The 18,201-nt window shown below is 37.0% G+C and overlaps 2 protein-coding genes and 1 long non-coding RNA gene across 6 annotated transcripts in view; 2 read left to right on the top strand and 1 right to left on the bottom strand.

Annotated features, from left to right (window-relative positions):
* Positions 1-395: 395 nt before the first annotated feature.
* zgc:171459 (uncharacterized protein LOC562056 homolog) lies at positions 396-11,504 on the bottom strand. 2 transcript variants are annotated; one of them, XM_048158121.1, is made up of 4 exons: positions 11,391-11,504; positions 1,732-1,825; positions 1,560-1,647; positions 396-1,480 (listed from the first exon to the last, which is right to left on the bottom strand). In XM_048158121.1, exons 3-4 carry the CDS (start codon positions 1,629-1,631, stop codon positions 794-796), a joined length of 759 nt encoding a protein of 252 aa, XP_048014078.1. In that variant the 5' UTR covers positions 1,632-1,647; positions 1,732-1,825; positions 11,391-11,504; the 3' UTR covers positions 396-793. The 2 variants fall into 2 exon arrangements, with proteins under 2 accessions (XP_048014078.1, XP_048014077.1); XM_048158120.1 differs by lacking the exon at positions 11,391-11,504 and adding an exon at positions 1,905-2,230.
* LOC125246960 lies at positions 2,467-3,294 on the top strand. Its single transcript, XR_007180000.1, has 2 exons — positions 2,467-2,787; positions 3,112-3,294. It is a non-coding gene; the product is annotated as an uncharacterized LOC125246960 (long non-coding RNA).
* Positions 11,430-18,201, top strand: part of atp2b1b (ATPase plasma membrane Ca2+ transporting 1b) — a 27,685-nt gene continuing 20,913 nt past the window's right edge. For 2 of the 3 annotated variants that reach the window (XM_048158113.1, XM_048158116.1), the window contains exons 1-2: positions 11,430-11,562; positions 15,375-15,783. In XM_048158113.1, the coding sequence (XP_048014070.1) occupies positions 15,594-15,783 (190 nt within the window). In that variant the 5' untranslated portion in view covers positions 11,430-11,562; positions 15,375-15,593. Of the gene's footprint in view, positions 11,563-14,378; positions 14,469-15,374; positions 15,784-18,201 lie in introns of all 3 variants that reach the window. The other variant, XM_048158114.1, reaches the window with a different exon arrangement.

The following is an 18,201-nucleotide window of genomic DNA, read 5'->3' as shown; positions in this document are numbered from 1 at the left end:
TCTAGATAGGACTCTTATTCCTCATCTGGGATCACGTATAGCGCTTTGAAGCTGCACTGAAACTGTAATTTTGACCTTCAACTGTTTGGAGGCCATTGAAGTCCACTATATGGAGAAAAATCATCAAAAACCTTAATTTATTTTCGACTAAAGAAAGAAAGACATGAACATCTTGGATGACATGGGGGTGAGTAAATTATCAGGAAATTTTAATTTGAAAGTGATCTAATCCTTTAATGCTTTTATTTTGAATTATTCTCATGAAAAAAAATATCTGCATTACATGTATACACATTTAATATAATAATCTACATTTTTAATTTCTTATGTTATTTCATGTTTTGTTAACAATTTGAGTAAAAACATCTGAATGAAAACTCAGCGGACCGTGAATCTTGGGTTTTGACATTTATTGTATGGCACAAACGGTATACTTTACTAACAGATACTGTTATATTACATTATATCAGAAATAAAGCGTCACATTCCGTGTTTCTTAGTCAACATTCACAAGTAATTAAAGAAATCTCAAAAACATCTTAGTTCAGGGGCCCTTTTGCACCCTGCCAATGTATGTGGTAAACCCATTCTATGAGTCAAGACTGTGACAATATGACTGATTTAGAACTGAAAAGTACAAAAACAAAATTTTGACCAAAAATGAAATGTTTTAATGTCTCTTCAGACTGCAAAGACATAAACCCAAGGAGCGTTCAGATATCCCATAAGCTCACAGAACTTGTTGCAGTATCCTTTTTTCCCTGAGGTTTGCCTCATTCTCATCAGAGTTGCTTCAAATTTTTTCCATCACTCTTTCAAGTAAGAATATTAATTTTTCTCTGTTCTTTTCATGAGGACAGTCCAGTCCATTGCAACTGCTTTTCACGTGATTTGTGAAATCCGCCGACCTTCTGTCTCTTTCAAGGGCCGCTCTGTCCCTGGCCAAAGCGTCTCTGTCTTTCTGCAGTCTGGCTCTGTCCTGTTCCAATGACGCTTTGTCTCTGTTAACCGCAGCTTTGTCCTTCTCTACCTGAGCTCTGTCCCGCTGAAGAGCTGCTCTTTCCCGATCCGCAAGGGCCCTTTCCCGCTCTAGAAGGGCTTTTTCTCTGTCCAGACCGCCGAGTTCTTTCTCTAGAAGCTGTCTTTCTCTTTGAAGTTTGGTTCTCATGATGTCCAATGAATGGCTTTCTGCTGTCTGTTTGCCTTTTTGTATTCCCCGCTTAACCAGATGCGATTTGGAGGCTGGCGGCATGTTCACCGAAGTTACTTCCTCTTCCAGAAATTCTAATATTTCCCCTTCGACTTTGATCTGGCGTAACCTCTTACTCGGATGAGGTGCATTATCATTGTCAGCTTCTGAGGTGATCACTTGCTGGCTGATCTTTTCATCAAACTCTTCAGCCAGAGCATCGTCCATGAGATTGAACCATTTCCAGCAGGTGGGGTTCTTCTCCACGCCGGTGGGAGGATATTTCGCATCCTTGTGAAGAATTGGTAAATTTATGAAACTGCTGAATATTTTTGGCATTTAAAAAAGCAAATTTGGCAGTGAGACCAACCTTATATCTTGCTTTCAGGTTTTCCCACTTTTTGGCAATCTGCTCAGTTGTCATCTTTTCCTCAAGCCCCATTTCTCTGAGTATTGCACTGGAAAAAAAATAAACAAAATAATAACTTATTGTAAATAATACAGGCTGTGAGAGACACAAATTCTAAGAATACAAATCGCACCTCCAGGCTGTTTTTGACGAATTTTTCCTCCCGTCAAAAAGCGCTGAGTTGCTCGACCGCAGCTGTATCAGTTTTGTGATATCCTCATTAGACACTAGTGCACATAAAACAGCCAGTTAGTTAGCTTTATGCTCACATTACTTGTTAGTTTCGCGCAAAAACGAACTACTTACTTTTATAGATGAGTTTAGAGGTGGTCGACGCTGAATCCATATTTTATATCACTTGGTAAAACAGATTTCTAGGGCCCTTAATAGTGCACGTTGGCAGTGTGCTTCTGTTAACATTCCCTCCCAGGGAAAATGGCGACGTACGAGCACATCCTGGATAGGCTGCCTACTAAGTGCCCTTATTTTGAAGGAGTGAATATGCGTCCTTGGAATGTTTATAAAATTACTTCTCGAAATGCAAAATCTAGTTTGATCTAAACAGAATTATTACGTGTGATTAAAATATTAAACTCAAACGCACTAAAGAGCTCTTTCTATGGCTAACGTTACTGACTAGGGTAGAAACGACCAAAGAAAGGAAATTAGCATTAAACAGGGCGTGGTTTATTGGACCGGAGGTTGTCTCTAATATGTATAAATAATAATTTTTAGCTATTCTCTGTGTATTTTAGTGTAATTTTTAGGTTTAAATTGTTGTCATACAGTATCATACAGTATTGCAAACAACTGTGATTGGTATATCCCGAAACAGCGCTGAGAAAAATAACAGGCACCGCAAGACAATACAATCATGTGTCAGCTGTTACTTTTCTCAGCGATGATTTGAATTGACCAATCAAATCGTTTGTTAATAATATTTTTTTTTTTTTTTTTTTTTTTTTAATCATATAAAAACGAGATTGTGGGTCAGTTTTGCATGCTAAGTGTTAACAAATTAATAGATTTAACCAAATATACTTTTTAGTAAATAAATGTATCCAATAATAACATCCTGAGATTTGAACACAGTCGTGGAGTCGGTTCTCAGCCATGCGCCACCTGGAGGAAGACAACTTTTGTCCCACAGAAAACATAATCAAGCAACATTTACCATCCAATGGAGAAGGTGAGAAATGAGAAATCCCAAAATAAGCTGATGAACGTTGTTTAGGAAATAAAAAATAGTACATCTGTCCACAAAAAAATGAAATTTTAAAAGTTAAAGAATATGAAAAGTATATGCCCAAATGAAGAAACAATGTATTACTCTACACAAAGGCATGTTGTGAGATGGTTTATAATGTGCACAGTGTCACATCTCCTCATCAGATTTATTTATACTCATAAAATAAGTACAGTACTCATTATATAAACAAACAGCTGCTATTATCCTACCCAGATCTTCATGTAGCATGTTTGAAATCTCAACTAATGCACTTGACCTTTACAGGCCTCTGCTAAACTATTAATAAGAGAGGGGGACTCCTTCTCTAATGAAGAAACAGTCAACAAGTCCTGTCAGGATGGAGTGTCAACATACAGTTCATCAACTAATTGGACGATGGAGATGTGGCCCAGTTGATACTTGGATTTGCCAAGCAGCTAATGCATTAAAACATGAATTTAAAAGGCAGGAAAGTGTGGCATTCTGTTTGTGCCCCCCAAAAAATTGCTTTGTACAATACATTTGTCTATGTCTTTTTTTAAACTTGTGACACCAAAGAACTAGAAACTGTGTTGTCACTTCGCATCACCTGCATCTGGGCTAAAACGTTGTGCTTCAGAGATGGCCAACTAGCATGTACATTCAATGCGTGAGAGGAAATATCAGCACAGCAGGTGGCAGTAGTCTGTATTTGTCATTCAAAAAGGGAAACCGAAACACGTACTGCAGATATACAAACCGTAAACAAAATAGTGCTTGCATACCATTTTGAATATGAATCATGTCTATCACTTTTTTCACTCCAGACTATAATTTCGTTATGAAATTGTTTGTGTATTGGATTGCTCAAATAAGATGACGTAAAATTAGAAAAGCCTTCTTTTGACTTCGTAGTTTCCTCGCTTTCATCATGTTTTTTCATGCACTGGTTCACTATAAAGCTGAACAGCCAATCAGAGTGATCTGTCACTCCAGCTGCCCTGTGCTGGTTAAAAATAAAACAAAACAAAAAAACTGGACTGACAGACGCTAAATGACGCCCCTACTTTGGTTGACGGCTGACCATCGGCTTGGTGTGTCACTCAGAAACACATTTTACAGATATCCAGGTAAACAAATAGATTTTTTCAATAATAACTTTTCTAAAATGTATCTTTCTGTTCTATAATCTTTAAAGGGTTAGTTCACCCAAAAATGAAAATTCTGTCATTATTACTCACCCTCATGCCGTTCCAAACCCGTAAGACCTTCGTTCATCTTTGGAACACAAATAAAGATATTTTTGATGAAATCCAAGAGATTTCTGATGCCTCCATAGACAACAATATAATCACCACTTTCAAGGTCCAGAAAGGTACTAAAGACATTGTTAAAATAGTCCACGTGACTGCAGAAGTTCAAACGTAATTTTATGAAGCGACGAGAATACTTTTTGTGCGCAAAAACAAAACAAAAATAATCATCTCTCATCTGTCATTCTCATATGCTGTTTACGTCCAGTGTTTCCAGGTTCTACGTCAGAACGCAGACTCATTATTGGCCGACGCTGATCACGTGAGCAGCATGATGCATGCGTGTGATGCTGACGCAGGAGCCGGGACTATTTTAATGACATCTTTAGTACCTTTCTGGACCTTGAAAGTGGTCGTGTCTATGGAGGAGTCAGATACCTCTCGGATTTTATCAAAAATATCTTAATTTGTGTTCTGAAGATGAACGAAGGTCTTATGGGTGTGAGTAAATAATGACAGAATTTTAATTTTTAGGTGAACTAACCCTTTAAGGCCAATTCACACCGCACAGACACTGATCCAACAAAACCAGCAAAGTTGCCGTCTGTCGGTGCCGTTAGTTCTTACGTTTCATCTTCATACGCCATCATAATGTTTATAGTTTTAGGGTGCTTTCACACTTGGTTCGACTGCCTGGTCTGAACCCGAGTTCGATTGCTCCCCCCTTCCCCTGCAGGTCACCGTGATTGATCTTTTGTTGATCCTGGAACAACATTCCTGTCCTGACTTGTCCTAACCCTATCCCTACCCCTGCCCATAACTTATCCCTAAAATCAGAGGTAAAAGCTATAGGAGAATAAGAATGGTGTAGAAGCCCCTAACCCTTGTTTTAAGCCTAAACTGGAGATTGACTGTAAACCTATCCGTCAAATCTGATTGGTTGATAGGAATGTTGTTCCAGGATCAACAAGAATGCTGATCCAGGAACATGTTCTAACTGGTGAAATCATGTTCAGCCCCCCTGCCACAGCTTGATTGTGTTCACATTATATTATTTGGGTCCGAAACGCGGTACGTTTGCGTCATTAAAGGTGGTAAAGAGGATGTTTTGTTTTATAAATTTTTGCAATATTACTTGAAACTGTCTTTACTAACTGATAAAAGACTATTTATTAGGTGCACTGAAAGGAATAATATTAATATACATCATCTGTGCACAAGGTAGGGCCTTAAAAACATCAGCCAATCGTTTACGCGATCATCGCGTAAAGGATTGGCCCTCTGGTTTGTCAATCACTGCCGTGACGTTCCTTGTGAGAGACGAGCGCGACTGCGCGCTCCAGTAACTTTCCACACTCCACAGGCGCCGCATGCAATGTTTTTGTCAGGAGACAGAAGTAACAACTGCAGATTATGAGTTACCTGCGGTGAGTCCGACATAATGAATCCACTAACACGACACAGCGAATGCTGGTGGTAAACACTCGTGTTCCAATACGAGTGTTTATGAGTTTTGTGAGGCGTTCCTTTGAAATTAGCTGTGAAAGAGGGGGGTTGTTCTTACGCATGCGCTCATTTCAAAAACTCAGTAACAGTCTTTGGATTCTCAGTCGACGAAAAAATCCTCTCTATCACCTTTAATGTTTACCCCTACATGGTAGCAAAATGAATAGCATACCTCACTGTAATATTTTGGTTTTGTTTTCAAAGCGTCAACACAGAATGGCACTTGGCACTCTTAATTCATCGTGTTTCCTTCTGGAGCATCAGTGAATGTTTGAACCTTTTTTAATAGTTACGTTTGAGTCCCTCAGTTGTCCTCAGTGTGAAAAGATGGATCTCAAAATCATACAGTCACTGCTGGAAATGGTTCAAATATGCAAAAGATGCTGGAAAACTGAATAATTTTTGGGACCTGGCAGTTTAACTGCTCAGGACAAACAAGCGACTCGTGAACAACCATCACAAAACATAAAAACATCCAGATAACCACACACAGTATTAAGACTCAAGGGTTCACAAACTTTTGAATTGGGTCATATTTTAAAATTCGTCTTGTGGACTTTATGTAAACATTGTAAAATATCTTACTCAGGACAGTACTAAATAAACAATGACATGCATTTTGTAAGATCCCTCTTATTTTGTTAAAATTATTCACATTTTCACAGATTCTGCAAGTGGTTCACAAACTTTCAGGCAGCATTGTACATTCTCTGCTTGCAGTGTCACTTCACTTTTGTCAGGAAAGTGAGTGAGAACACACACAAATACACAGTTTTATCAAATCATACGTCATCAATAGCGGTTCACTTCTACAATTGCATTCATATCGAACCATACCAGAGTTCACATGAACCATACCCCAGACAACCTTTTTATGTGGACTCGGGTACAGTTCGCACTGTTCAGAAAAAACAGTTCACATCATCCAAACAAATCGAACTATGACGTCAATCAAACCCGAGCGTGCACCAAAAGCACCCCAACAGATTTTGTTTTTGGCACAAGCAGAATGCTGTAATTTCCACAAACCACAGAAATTTTTCTTAAGTACATAATAGACAAATGTATAGTAAAAAGCAATCGATTCCTTTCTGGCACATATTGAACCTCATACAGAAGTGGAACGAGCAAAACTCTGTTCCATCGATATATTGCCCACTCTCTTTTATTGTATTGATAACGAAATGCATTTTGCATCATCAATTCAGTCATGTGAAAGGGTGTCCTTTGTTGTCCAGCGTAAAGCAAGGGGGCTAATCTCTGTGCATATGTCCTTAAAAGCACTGATGCTGTTTTCCTCTTAAATTATTAAGCTTCTTCAGCGGCTTAAAACCATTGAGAGAAGATTAGTGAGGTTATTCTGTGACGGTGTGTTTGAGCGTGCGCGTGCGTGCACATGAAGTGTGTAAGGTTGTGTCTTCTACGTTTTGTTTGTGCAAGGATGCTATTCAATATCTCAATCAATGTGTGCACTCCAACAGAGGCTGATCGATCCATCGGTGCCAATTAAACCTCAAGCCGTTGTCTTTCAGAATCACATTAGTGTTGCATCTGTCACTCAAACGACCAAAATGGCCATTTTCTACTTAAAATCAACATCTGGATCAGATACGGATGTGTATCTAACATCTTATAGGTGCATGCATGTGTTTTTATTCTCAACAGTTGCATTTGAGATGCACTGTATTGTAATTTCCCTCTATTTGAATCTGTGTCTCTCTAATCCAGCAGTCTGTATCCTGTGTTGGGGAAGAAGAGGGGGTTGTATGTGTCTCTGTAATCTTGCTATGTCTGTGTGGAACTCTGTTGGTAATCCTGCTGCGTGTGTGTGTGTGTGTGTGTGTCTGCATGTATGTGTTCGCTCGAGTGTGTGTCTTCAGTGTAATCTATGACAGCGAGCATTTGTGCACGTGAATGGTCGTCAATGTTAAAGCATACATGACTTGTGCGTTTAGCATCATTTTACGCCGTATGGCCGGCTGCACGGTCACACACTCGACTCCACGTGTGGGCAGGGTTTGACATCATCAGCCGTCATTGCCGTGCTGAGGTGATACGGGAGGGCAGGGCCTGGATCAGGAAAGACATTTGGCTTGATCTCTAACTTTCCAGAGGCGTGGATGGGGGAGGGGAACGACCGGTTCGTAACGACAAACTGGAATTAGGATGAAGATAGTTAGTAGTCTCAGATCAGCGGTTCCAACTTTTAACCATTATGGAAAAAATCTAAAAAATCTGGCCTCATGTTGCAGATATTGTGGGTTTAAATATTTTGTCAGGTTTTGAAGAGGTCAGTAGTGTGTCTTCACTTGTGAAAAAGAAATACACTTCATCATACTTTAAAAAAAGAGTACTTTTTATAGACATAATATGTGACCCTGGACCACAAAATCAGTCATAAGTTGAGCGGGTATATTTGTAGAAATAGCCAACAAGTATGGGTCAAAATTACTGATTTTTCTTGCTAAGGATATTAAGTAAAGATCATGTTCCATGAAGATATTTTGTAAATTTCCTACCATAAATATATCAAAAATGTATTTTGTGAGTGGATATGCATTGCAAAGGACTTCATTTGGACAACTTTAAATATTTAGATTTTTTTGCACCCTCAGATTCCAGATTTTCAAATAGTTGTATCTCGGCCAAATATCCTATCCTAACAAACCATACATCAATGGAAAGCTTATTTATTCAGCTTTCAGATGATGTATAAATCTCAATTTTAAAAAACTGGCCCTAATGACTGGTTTTGTGGTCCAGGGTCACATATACTTTAAATGAATATACTTAAGTGCGAACTGAATGTAATGTTTTAGGACACTTCTTAAGTGCATGTTATTTACAATTACATAAAAAAAATGTATTATAGTTTGAAAATGTATATATAGTTTATATTAAATGCAATTAGTTAAGTATTTAAGTAGGATTTAAGTACATTTTTGTATGTAATTTCATATTTACTTCTTTTGACTTTGAATTGTACTGCCGAATGTGCTGACAAGCATAGTAAACTTGCTTTAATGTCATTACTATTGAATCGTGTGTGTCATGCATGTAAATGATGACGTTGCAATTTAGTACACTCTAAAAAAATAAATTTACACAGTCAAATACTGTGTACTGAAACAGTAATATACCATAAAACAATTCATTCTGGGTAATATTTGTCATTTTAAGAAAAGAGGCCTATGGGCTACTTTATCGAAAATGACAAATAATATCACCCAGAATGCATTGTAATATACAGAAGTAATTAGGGTGACCACCTGGTTATTGATCTGTTGCAGGACAGTCGATGTGATTGCGGGACAATGCGGGACACGTGTGAGACAGATAAATTTACTGCTATTATGCAATGTAAATATTGATTTACATTTGATGGCAAACTTGACATATATGCGCCGATTAATATTTATGCCGGTGGGTGCCCACACTATAATGTTGCGCTTCTTGCAACATTAAATCCTGGAGAGAAGACTAGGTTACACTTTATTTTACAGTGCTGTAGTTACATTGTAATTACTCAAATAAGTACTGAGTACTATTAATTAGCTACATGTACTTACTATAGAGTTACAGTTAGGGTTTGGTTTTGGTTTAGGTTTAGTTACTTGTAATTATGCATAATTTACTGTTATTACTATATAAGTACATGTAGTAACGTGTAACTATGGCACTAAAATAAAATGTTACCGAAGACTATTCTAGATTGACGAGTGCACATGCTGGAGGACAAAGTTTGAGCATGCACATGTAATTTCTAAGCGAGAGAGGGCGCGTGTCCAGTTTTGTGCGAGAAGGGAATCCGCTTGTGAGCGGAGAGTCACGCATTTCATGCGCCCTCGCTTTACAATAATGCGCTCTTGATATTTGTCATTACAATAACGCCATAGAAACCACCTTAAATGAAGTATTAATGTGAGAAGAAAGTGGTGTCTAAAAGTTGCAATACATTTTTTATTGTTTAAATTAATGGAGAATATCTCGTGTTTTTCCATAAGTTCTCGACCATTTCCGTGAGTGCCACTCGAGCATCCACGGGATCAGCGCACGTTTTGTTCGTTGGAAATATTTGCCATCAGGATGGATAATTACATGCTTTAAATCATCAATTTGGGCAGCTTTGAGCAGCTCTTGAGGTTCTTATCCAGTATGTGAGATGCAATCTTTGCTGGTGTGGCTGTGAAAAAAGATAATAATACAGAAATGTGGGACACTATTTGCGTCTTGCGGGACGCAAGCTCCCATTTTCTGGACTGTCCTGCATAATGCGGGATGGGTGGTCACCCTAAAATTAATATACTGTAAAAACAATGCATTCTGGGTAATATTTGTTATTTTCGAGAAAGTATCCTATAGGTTACTTTTTCAAAAACCACAAATAATATTACCCAGAATGCATTTATTTTACGGTATATTACTGTTTCCAATGGAAAAGGGTATTTTACTGTGTTAATTTGTTTCATTTTTTCAACAATTTATAAATATATTAACTTTAAATATTAACTTTAACACTACACTTAAGTATAATCAAGTAGGCCTACTTAACATCTGCTTTGATATGTTAGTCAACACATCAAAAATTTCTGTAGGCTACTTCTTTAAAACATGACAAAAGATTATAAAAAATATAATTTAAAATGTACTTTGAAGTTAAAAGTTTAATTTAAGTGCACTTTTTAAAACTGTGCTTAAGTATACTCTCTTTTTTATTTATTTTTTATTGTTTGCTAACAGCATCAAATTAAAGGGATAGTTCACCCAAAAATGAAAATTCTGTCATTTACTCACCTTCAAGTTGTTCCAAACCTGTATCAAAGGAAGATATTTTGAAGACAGTTTGTAACCAGGCCACTTTGGGGCACCATTGACTTCCATAGTAGGAAAAAAACTACTATGGAAGTCAATGGTGCCCCAAAACTCTTCAGTTTAACGCATTCTTCAAAATATCTTCATTTGTGTTCAACAGAACAAAGAAAATTCTACAGATTTGGAACAACTTGAGGGTGAGTAAATAATGACAGAATTTATTCATTTTTGGGTGAACTATCCCTTTAACAAGTATCACAACATATACTCATGAAGTCTACTCTCTTTAAGTACACTTAAGTGGCATTTTATTTGATTAATAGTAGGCTATCTGCCTAGAAGTTTTTTTTTCTTTACAAATATACATTCAAGTTTTGAAGCACACAACAAGTGCACATTACATTCAAATAAGCACACTTCTTTTTCACTATAGGGGGTTGATACAGCAAAGATGGAGGTAGGGACGGATGCTCAATCAATCCTGGGCTATAGTGCAGCGGGTTTAGCGATGGAGCTCGCGTCGCGAGAGTAGCGGATAGGCAGCACTATTTATAGCTAATCCTGTTTAAGCGAGGTCATGCTCTCTACCGTCCCTGAGACAGAGCAGTGGAGTTAAACGCTCGCGTGCCAGCGTACGAGAAGCATCTCCTGCGCTTTTAGTGCGTCGTACCAAACAAAAAAACACATCCCAAGAGGCTATTTAGCATTATAAATATCACAGGGCGATTTTTTCCATGCTTGTTTTGCTAAAATACCCTATGGGACGACACATCCCAACTAATTTGCAGAAGAAAAACAACATTATTTTATAAAATAGCCTTTATCCTCAATCTATATTAGATGTGGCTGGATAGTGGAGCCTTCAATAAGATAATAATTAGTAAATCTCTGCTACGGCTCTTCTCTTGTTGCTAATAATAACAGCAACATCAAGTTTATCATGTCTATCACATCGCCCTATCTTTGCTGGTTGCTGGTGATGACAGCTGTTTCAACAAGGGATGACACCTGTACCTGGGACAAGCGCTGGCCAATGGGAGTCTGCGTTAAATCCCGAGCCGTGCCTCTGACGTAAATGCTCCACAGACTAGAGCGCGCGGTGGGCGGGTCGTCACGGATCGAGTTGTAGATCCACTGCGCGAGACTACTGATGATGCCAAGTGGAACTGACGCGCACCAGTTCAAAGTGAGTACACATGTATGCAATGCAAATGCATTATTATACAGGAGGCTATATATAAGGGTTGTTTCAGATATTACAGATTTTTTTTTTTTTTTTTTTAATGTGATAATTAAGAGATTTGGTTCAAAAGCGGAAACATGAAGTTATTCTAATATTTTAGCTTGTGGAAATCGCGTAATTTCAATAATTTCCTCTTTATATATCTAAATTTTCTGCTTTATACCTTCTTTATGAGAATTCATTACTGTTCTAAATATTCTCCCAGACATTAGACCAAGAAGAAAACAATGGTATTTTTATTCTAATTTAAAACAGTATAGCTTCTTAGATTGATTTCGCGTTCGTCTGTCGAGTCTTTTCTAGAGGAGAACTGTGATTGAGAGACTTGTCTTTTTAGTCTTTCTTGTAAACTTCATGCTCATAAAGCCCTTGTAACACATATACTGCGCGCAATGCTGTTTGTGCCGCCAGGAGGATTTTGCATGGCACAATGACTTCATAATCATAACTGCCTTGCATCATGCTTTCTGCTTTGGGGGCCAGTGAGCTTTGGGTTTGATTTGTCTTCAGGTCATTTCATGTTAATAATTTTATGATGATGAAGTAGACCAAATAGTGTGTCTTAATGTCTTAATAATGTCTTAATATCAACATTTCATCCCGTTCAGTGAGGGTGCGAATTGTGGGGAGTTAGTCAAAACAAAATGTTGATGGGGTCTCAAAGTAGGCTATGTTTTATCAAAAAAAAGTTTATACAATAGAGCAACGTTTTTGTTAAAGTAACCGCAAAGTTGCATTTAAAGTTAGTCTGAATGTGCTAACGTTACACAGACGCTAGCGAACAGGTGTTGCTTTCGGCTATAACCATAGCAACAGTTCTTTCCTCACGTCGAAGAAACATTGTTTATCTTTGTATTATTGGTTAAGTTTTTAAAAATAGATAAATGTTAACCCCCTTTTTGCAAAGGGCAGCAAAAGACAACATGGGGTGCGCGACAACATCCGCCATTTGAAATATCAACTGAAGGAAAAATCCAACGCCTAAATACTTTATTTTATGTCGTTTTAAAGGGTTAGTTCAACAAAAAATGAAAATGCTGTCATTTATTACTCACCCTCATGTCGTTACACACCTGTAAGACCTTCGTTCATCTTCAGAACACAAATTAAGACATTTTTGATAAAATCGATGGCTCAGTGAGGCCTTCATTGAGAGCAAAATAATTAACACTTTCAAATGCCCAGAAAGCTACTAAAGACATATTTAAAACAGTTTCATGTGACTACAGTGGTTCAACTTTAATATTATAAAGCGTCGAGAATATTTTTTGCGCGCCAAAAATAACAAAATAGCGAATTTACTTCACAATTTCTAGTGAAGGCCGATTTCGAAACATTGCTTCATGAATCATTTGTTTCAAATCAGTGGTTCAGAGTGCCAAAATCACATGATTTCAATAAACGAGGCTTTGTTACGTCATAAATGTTTAGAAATGTAAATAGTTCACGTGACTTTGGCAGTTTGATACGCGCTCTGAACCACTGATTCGAAACAAAAGATTCGTAAAGCTTCGAAGCTTCATGAAGCAGTGTTTTGAAATCGCCCATCACTAGATATTGTTGAATTAAGTCGCTATTTTGTTATTTTTGACACACAAAAAGTATTCTCGTCGCTTTATAATATTAAGGTTGAACCACTGTAGTCACATGAACTGTTTTAAATATGTTTTTAGTAGCTTTATGGGCATTGAAAAAGGAAATGATCTTGCTCTCAATGAAGGCCTCAATGAGCTATCGATTTTATCAAAAATGTCTTAATTTGTGTTCTGAAGATGAACGAAGGTCTTACAGGTGTGGAACGACATGAGGGTGAGTAATTAATGACAGAATTTCAATTTTGGGGTGAACTAACCCTTTAAAACACTAGTTATGCTTGTTCCTAAATATGGAAGAGCCATTGTTAACATAGACTATAGCCATTGTGTTAGAGACCTCTCTCTCTCGAGTTATGTTAAAGTCAAAGTTATTAATATGTTTGATGTCATAAAGCAAAAATATACAATACTGAACATATTAGATACAATGAAAGTCCTGTAAAATGACAAGTTATTCCTTTCAGATGCTCATTTATTAACCATTCCCTTCATTTAGACAGTAATATTCCATATCTGACTTCCAGAGCTTGATGATTCATCACAATGTGACTCACACTTCTCATTCACAGCATGAGTAAATATGGATTTTCAGCTTTCTTGTCACATAAAGGTTAACAGACAGTTTATTTTTGACAGCATTTAGTTTGGCACATTGAAAAAGGTGCTACTGTGGGTGAACATTCTCTATAAAAGACCTCACATACAATGATTGTGTACATAAAACCTCTAATAGTGACATTCAAGCTGTACTTTCAGCCTTCTGTTAGTTTATTTTGTGATTCAAATAAATGTACCAACTAAAAGCTTTTTTATACAGAAGAGCAACTCTTGTGCCCCAGGCTCTGTCTGGCTCCCTCAGAAGTCTGAATGAACTGAGGGTACTATCTAGGAATGAGTAAATGTGTTTGTTTGTGTTCAACAGTGCATACTCTTCCATACAGCAGCCATGGCTTCGTGTCTCACTACTGCCACAGATTGACTAATTAGATTAAGCAAGAAGCTTTCCTAAGATAATCATTCAGCGAGCCATTTCCTCTAATGGAGACTGTGCTCCTCAAGACTGTCCACTGAAGGTCAAATCATTTGATGAAGTAAAGGACAAATTTTGGCATGTCACTTTGTAATACAGACTTTTGTGTTGTTTGGGGTAATTGTACATGACAGTGAGTCTCTGAAAGCAGCACCTTCTGACTGTGCTGGTCGCGGTGCTGCTTTTGTCTCGTTGTGGCAGGAATGGATACGTAAAACAAATCTGTGAGTATATACTTTCTATATCTGTTTAATGATAATGAATTAAAGTATATAGACTATCACAGTGTGTTTTAGTTTAGTGCTTTCGCCAAATAAATATTTCAGTCGTTTGATTGGCAACTCAAGGTTGGATTTTGTTGTTTTCTTCTATAATTGGGAAAAATTGGGACACAGATTAAAGGTAAAGATAAAGCTCCAGCAGTATTGAGAACAAACATTTAATGTCTGAAGAAATATGAGATGCTTTAAAGTCTTAAAACTGCAAATTTAATCAATATAACCAGAACATATTGTGTAGTCCATGACGTTTGAGAGGGCTTTAGATGTCTCTCCAAACAGCCTAAAATAATTTACAATTACAACAATCCCAGACTTCTTTGTTGATTTGCAGAGAAAATATTTGTTCATTTGTTTGTTCAATCCATTCAACTAAACAATTTGCAAAAAATATTAATGAAAACAATAATAGTATATAAATCACACTGGTTTGGTCATATGTTCATTCAGTTATACCCTCTAAAACTTTATTTCCCACTCTCTGTTTCTTCAACAGAACTTTTGAGTCACGTCTATTGTTTTTGGCAGATCTCTTCTAGACGAGATGCCAGTTTTATATAACAGAACTAATTTTAGCATTCCGTTCTTTAAGCAGACGTAACAGATCTTTCCACTGGAGGGTCATTACAAAAGCCTACTGTCGCTTTGCATACTTATCAACATCATCTTTAACAGTGACACATGGTTTGATGTGACTTCCTTTGTTGACTGACAGTGAAATCACTTGATCTGGCAGTTGTGACAGGACACAAATAATCACATTTTATTTGGCTTCGAGTGCTAAATGTTCATAAAAGTTGACATGGGGAATGATAGAGCATGTAATGAACTTGCTTTTGGTTTTTGTTTCAGATGTAACTTGGTGATGATTTGACCTTCAGTGACTCCAGTCAAGCCAAGATGAGAGAAGATACACCAGAAAATCAAGTGGAAATGGCATACGAATTACACCTGGTTTGTCATCAAAAGAGTCACTTTTTGCATCCCTGAGGAAATAAGTCTGGATATTGTCACCGCTTGCCCAAGGGGAAGCCACTTCTCCTCTGTTTTTTGGTGCGCTTCAGTGGGAACATGGCCAAAAACTCATTCCGCGGGTCGAAGTACAAGGCAGAGGCCAATCATGATGGAGAGTTTGGCTGCACACTCAAAGAGCTACGCTCTCTCATGGAATTCAGAGGGGCAGATGGATTACAAAACATTCAGGAGTGCTATGGAGATGTTCAAGTACTCTGCTCCAGGTTAAAATCATCACCAACAGAGGGTAAATATTTCATTTGCTCCAAGTGCATTAATTGACAATAATATGCACTGACATTTTCTTTTTTTTTTTATTACTAAAACAAGTTTATATGTGGTTAAAGGGTTAGTTCACCCAAAAATGAAAATAATGTAATTAATTTTTCACCCTCACGTCGTTCCAAACTCGTAATACTTTCGTTCATCTTTGGAACACAAATTAAGATCTTTTTGATGAAGTCTGAGAGCTTTCCTGTCCCTTCATAGACAGCAACGCAACTACCACTTTGATGCTTCAAAAAGTTCAAAAATAGATCGTAAAACTAAGGTTTAGTCCAAAATTTCTGAAGAGACACAATCGCTTTATATGATGAGCAGATTTAAGTTAGGCTTTTATTCACATAAACATTCATCAACCCGCACATCAGTTTTGGTAAATGGAAGTTCAAACATGTTCACTTGACCTGCGAGAACCAATGAGGTTCATTCTCTTTTGCAAGAGGTTTGTTCTCACGCGTCAAGCAGGTTCTGTTTATGTTCGCATATGTGAATAAAAGCCTAAATTAAATATGTTCATCATAAAAAGCGATCAAGTCTCTTCAGAAAATTTGAACTAAACCACTCAATTCATATGGATTAGTTTTACGATCTCTTTATGAACTTTTTGAAGCGTCAAAGTGGTAGTTGTGTAGCTGTCTGTGGAGGGACAGAAAGCTCTCAGATTTCATCATCAAAAATATCTTAATTTGTGTTCTGAAGATCTTACGGGTGTAGAACGACATGAGGGTGAGTAATTAATGACAGAGTTTTAATTTTTGGGTGAACTAAACCCTTTAAACTGGAAAATTGACTGTTTAAGTCATTTCAACTCATTCTAGATGAATCTGTATAACTTAAAAATAAGGTTGAAATTGGTTAAATTATATTTATGAGTTAAAGTAATGAAAAAAACAAGTTGTCATGACTTACTGATATAGTTTTTTTTACAGTGCAGAGGAAATAAGCATGCACAATTCAATTAAATCCAATATCAACTGATACCGATACATTTAAAAAATGTCTAATATCAGTCGGTTAGCGATATGGTACTGATATATCATGCATACCTAGGAAAAACATCACTTTCAGCTCTGCTGAGCCACAGGTCTTATTCTACCAAATGGTTTAATGACACATTTAGTCTGGTTGTTATACTATAGATCTGAGCTGAGCAAAGGATGAATGTTCAGACTTCACAAGGGTTGATCCATGACCTCTCACCATTTCGCTCTTGTGCAAGGCATTTAACCTCAGGCAATTCCAGGAAGATTGTCTCTGTTACAAGTGTACTGTAATCGCTTTGGATAAATGCGTCAGCTAAATAACTAATTAGCAATTAGACGTTTCAGACATCTTTTTCAATTTGCTTGTGTGCGTAGCACGGTAGCTTTCATTAAGGACAATATTTTAGCTTTTTAAAAATCTCTCAGCATCTCCGTTGGAGGATGGAGCAAAAATGGAGCCCATAATTGAGGTACATAGTTCATCCGCATGCTCCAGGTGAAAGCCAGTTGCTAATCATGCTTGTTTTCATCAAGCATATGTGGTTTACTCCGATATATTCAGTTTTTTCAGTCTAAAGGCCTATTCGCACCAAGAACGATAACTATAAAAATATAGTTTTAAAAATCGTTCCAAATATAAAAGAATAGCAGAGTCCACACCTCAACTATAACAATAACGGTACAGAGAAATGATATTGGTGGAATCATTTGCAGAACGATAAAAACATTGACAGCCAATCAGAATCTATCCTGTTTTAAAGAGCTTGAGCATTTAAAGTGGCAGACAACAAACCTGCAGCATGCTTTGAATAAACAGAACGATGTTGTGCATTAGTGAGGACAGTAATATTGTTTTTGGCAGCAAGAGTACAACCTAATATACTAATACATTATAAAAATCAAAAGTTGTATCTGTTATTTATATTATTTAATGGACAATGAACATTTGTATTTTTATTTAAAGTTTACAAAGATTAAAAAATTCGGTCCCACTTTATATTAAGTGGCCTTAACTACTAAGTACTTACATAAAAAAATAAGTACAATGTACTTATTGGGTTCATATTGAATTGCAAAACACTTTTTCTGCTATTGAATTGGGATACGGGTAAGGTTAGGGAAAGCTTTGGTGGTATGGGTAGGTTTAAGGGTAAGGGTTAGGTGTAAGGGATGGGTCAACAGTGTAATTATAAATGTAATTACAGAAATTAATTACAGATGTAATTACATGCAGGTGTTTTTCAAATATAAGTACAATGTAAAAACATGTATGTACACAATAATTGCATTGTATCAAATCATTAATTTAAATGTAAGTACAAGGCCACTTAATATAAAGTGGGACCAAAAATACTTGTAACAAATGCATTGCTCATTGTTAGTTAATGGAAGTTACTGCA

This window comes from Megalobrama amblycephala, linkage group LG15 (assembly GCF_018812025.1).
Source record: "Megalobrama amblycephala isolate DHTTF-2021 linkage group LG15, ASM1881202v1, whole genome shotgun sequence".
NCBI lineage: Eukaryota > Metazoa > Chordata > Actinopteri > Cypriniformes > Xenocyprididae > Megalobrama > Megalobrama amblycephala.
The sequence above is the reverse complement of the archived record's forward strand: the minus strand, read 5'-3'. Positions and strand labels throughout refer to the sequence as shown.

Bases quoted from the DNA above. Each gene is read 5' to 3' on its own strand.
- zgc:171459 (XM_048158120.1), bottom strand. From the start codon at position 1,944: ATGGATTCAGCGTCGACCACCTCTAAACTCATCTATAAAA. The intron at 1,826-1,904 runs GTAAGTAGTTCG...TATGTGCACTAG, and splicing joins CTCTAAACTCATCTATAAAA to TGTCTAATGAGGATATCACA. The intron at 1,481-1,559 runs GTTGGTCTCACT...ATTCTTCACAAG, and splicing joins ACCTGAAAGCAAGATATAAG to GATGCGAAATATCCTCCCAC.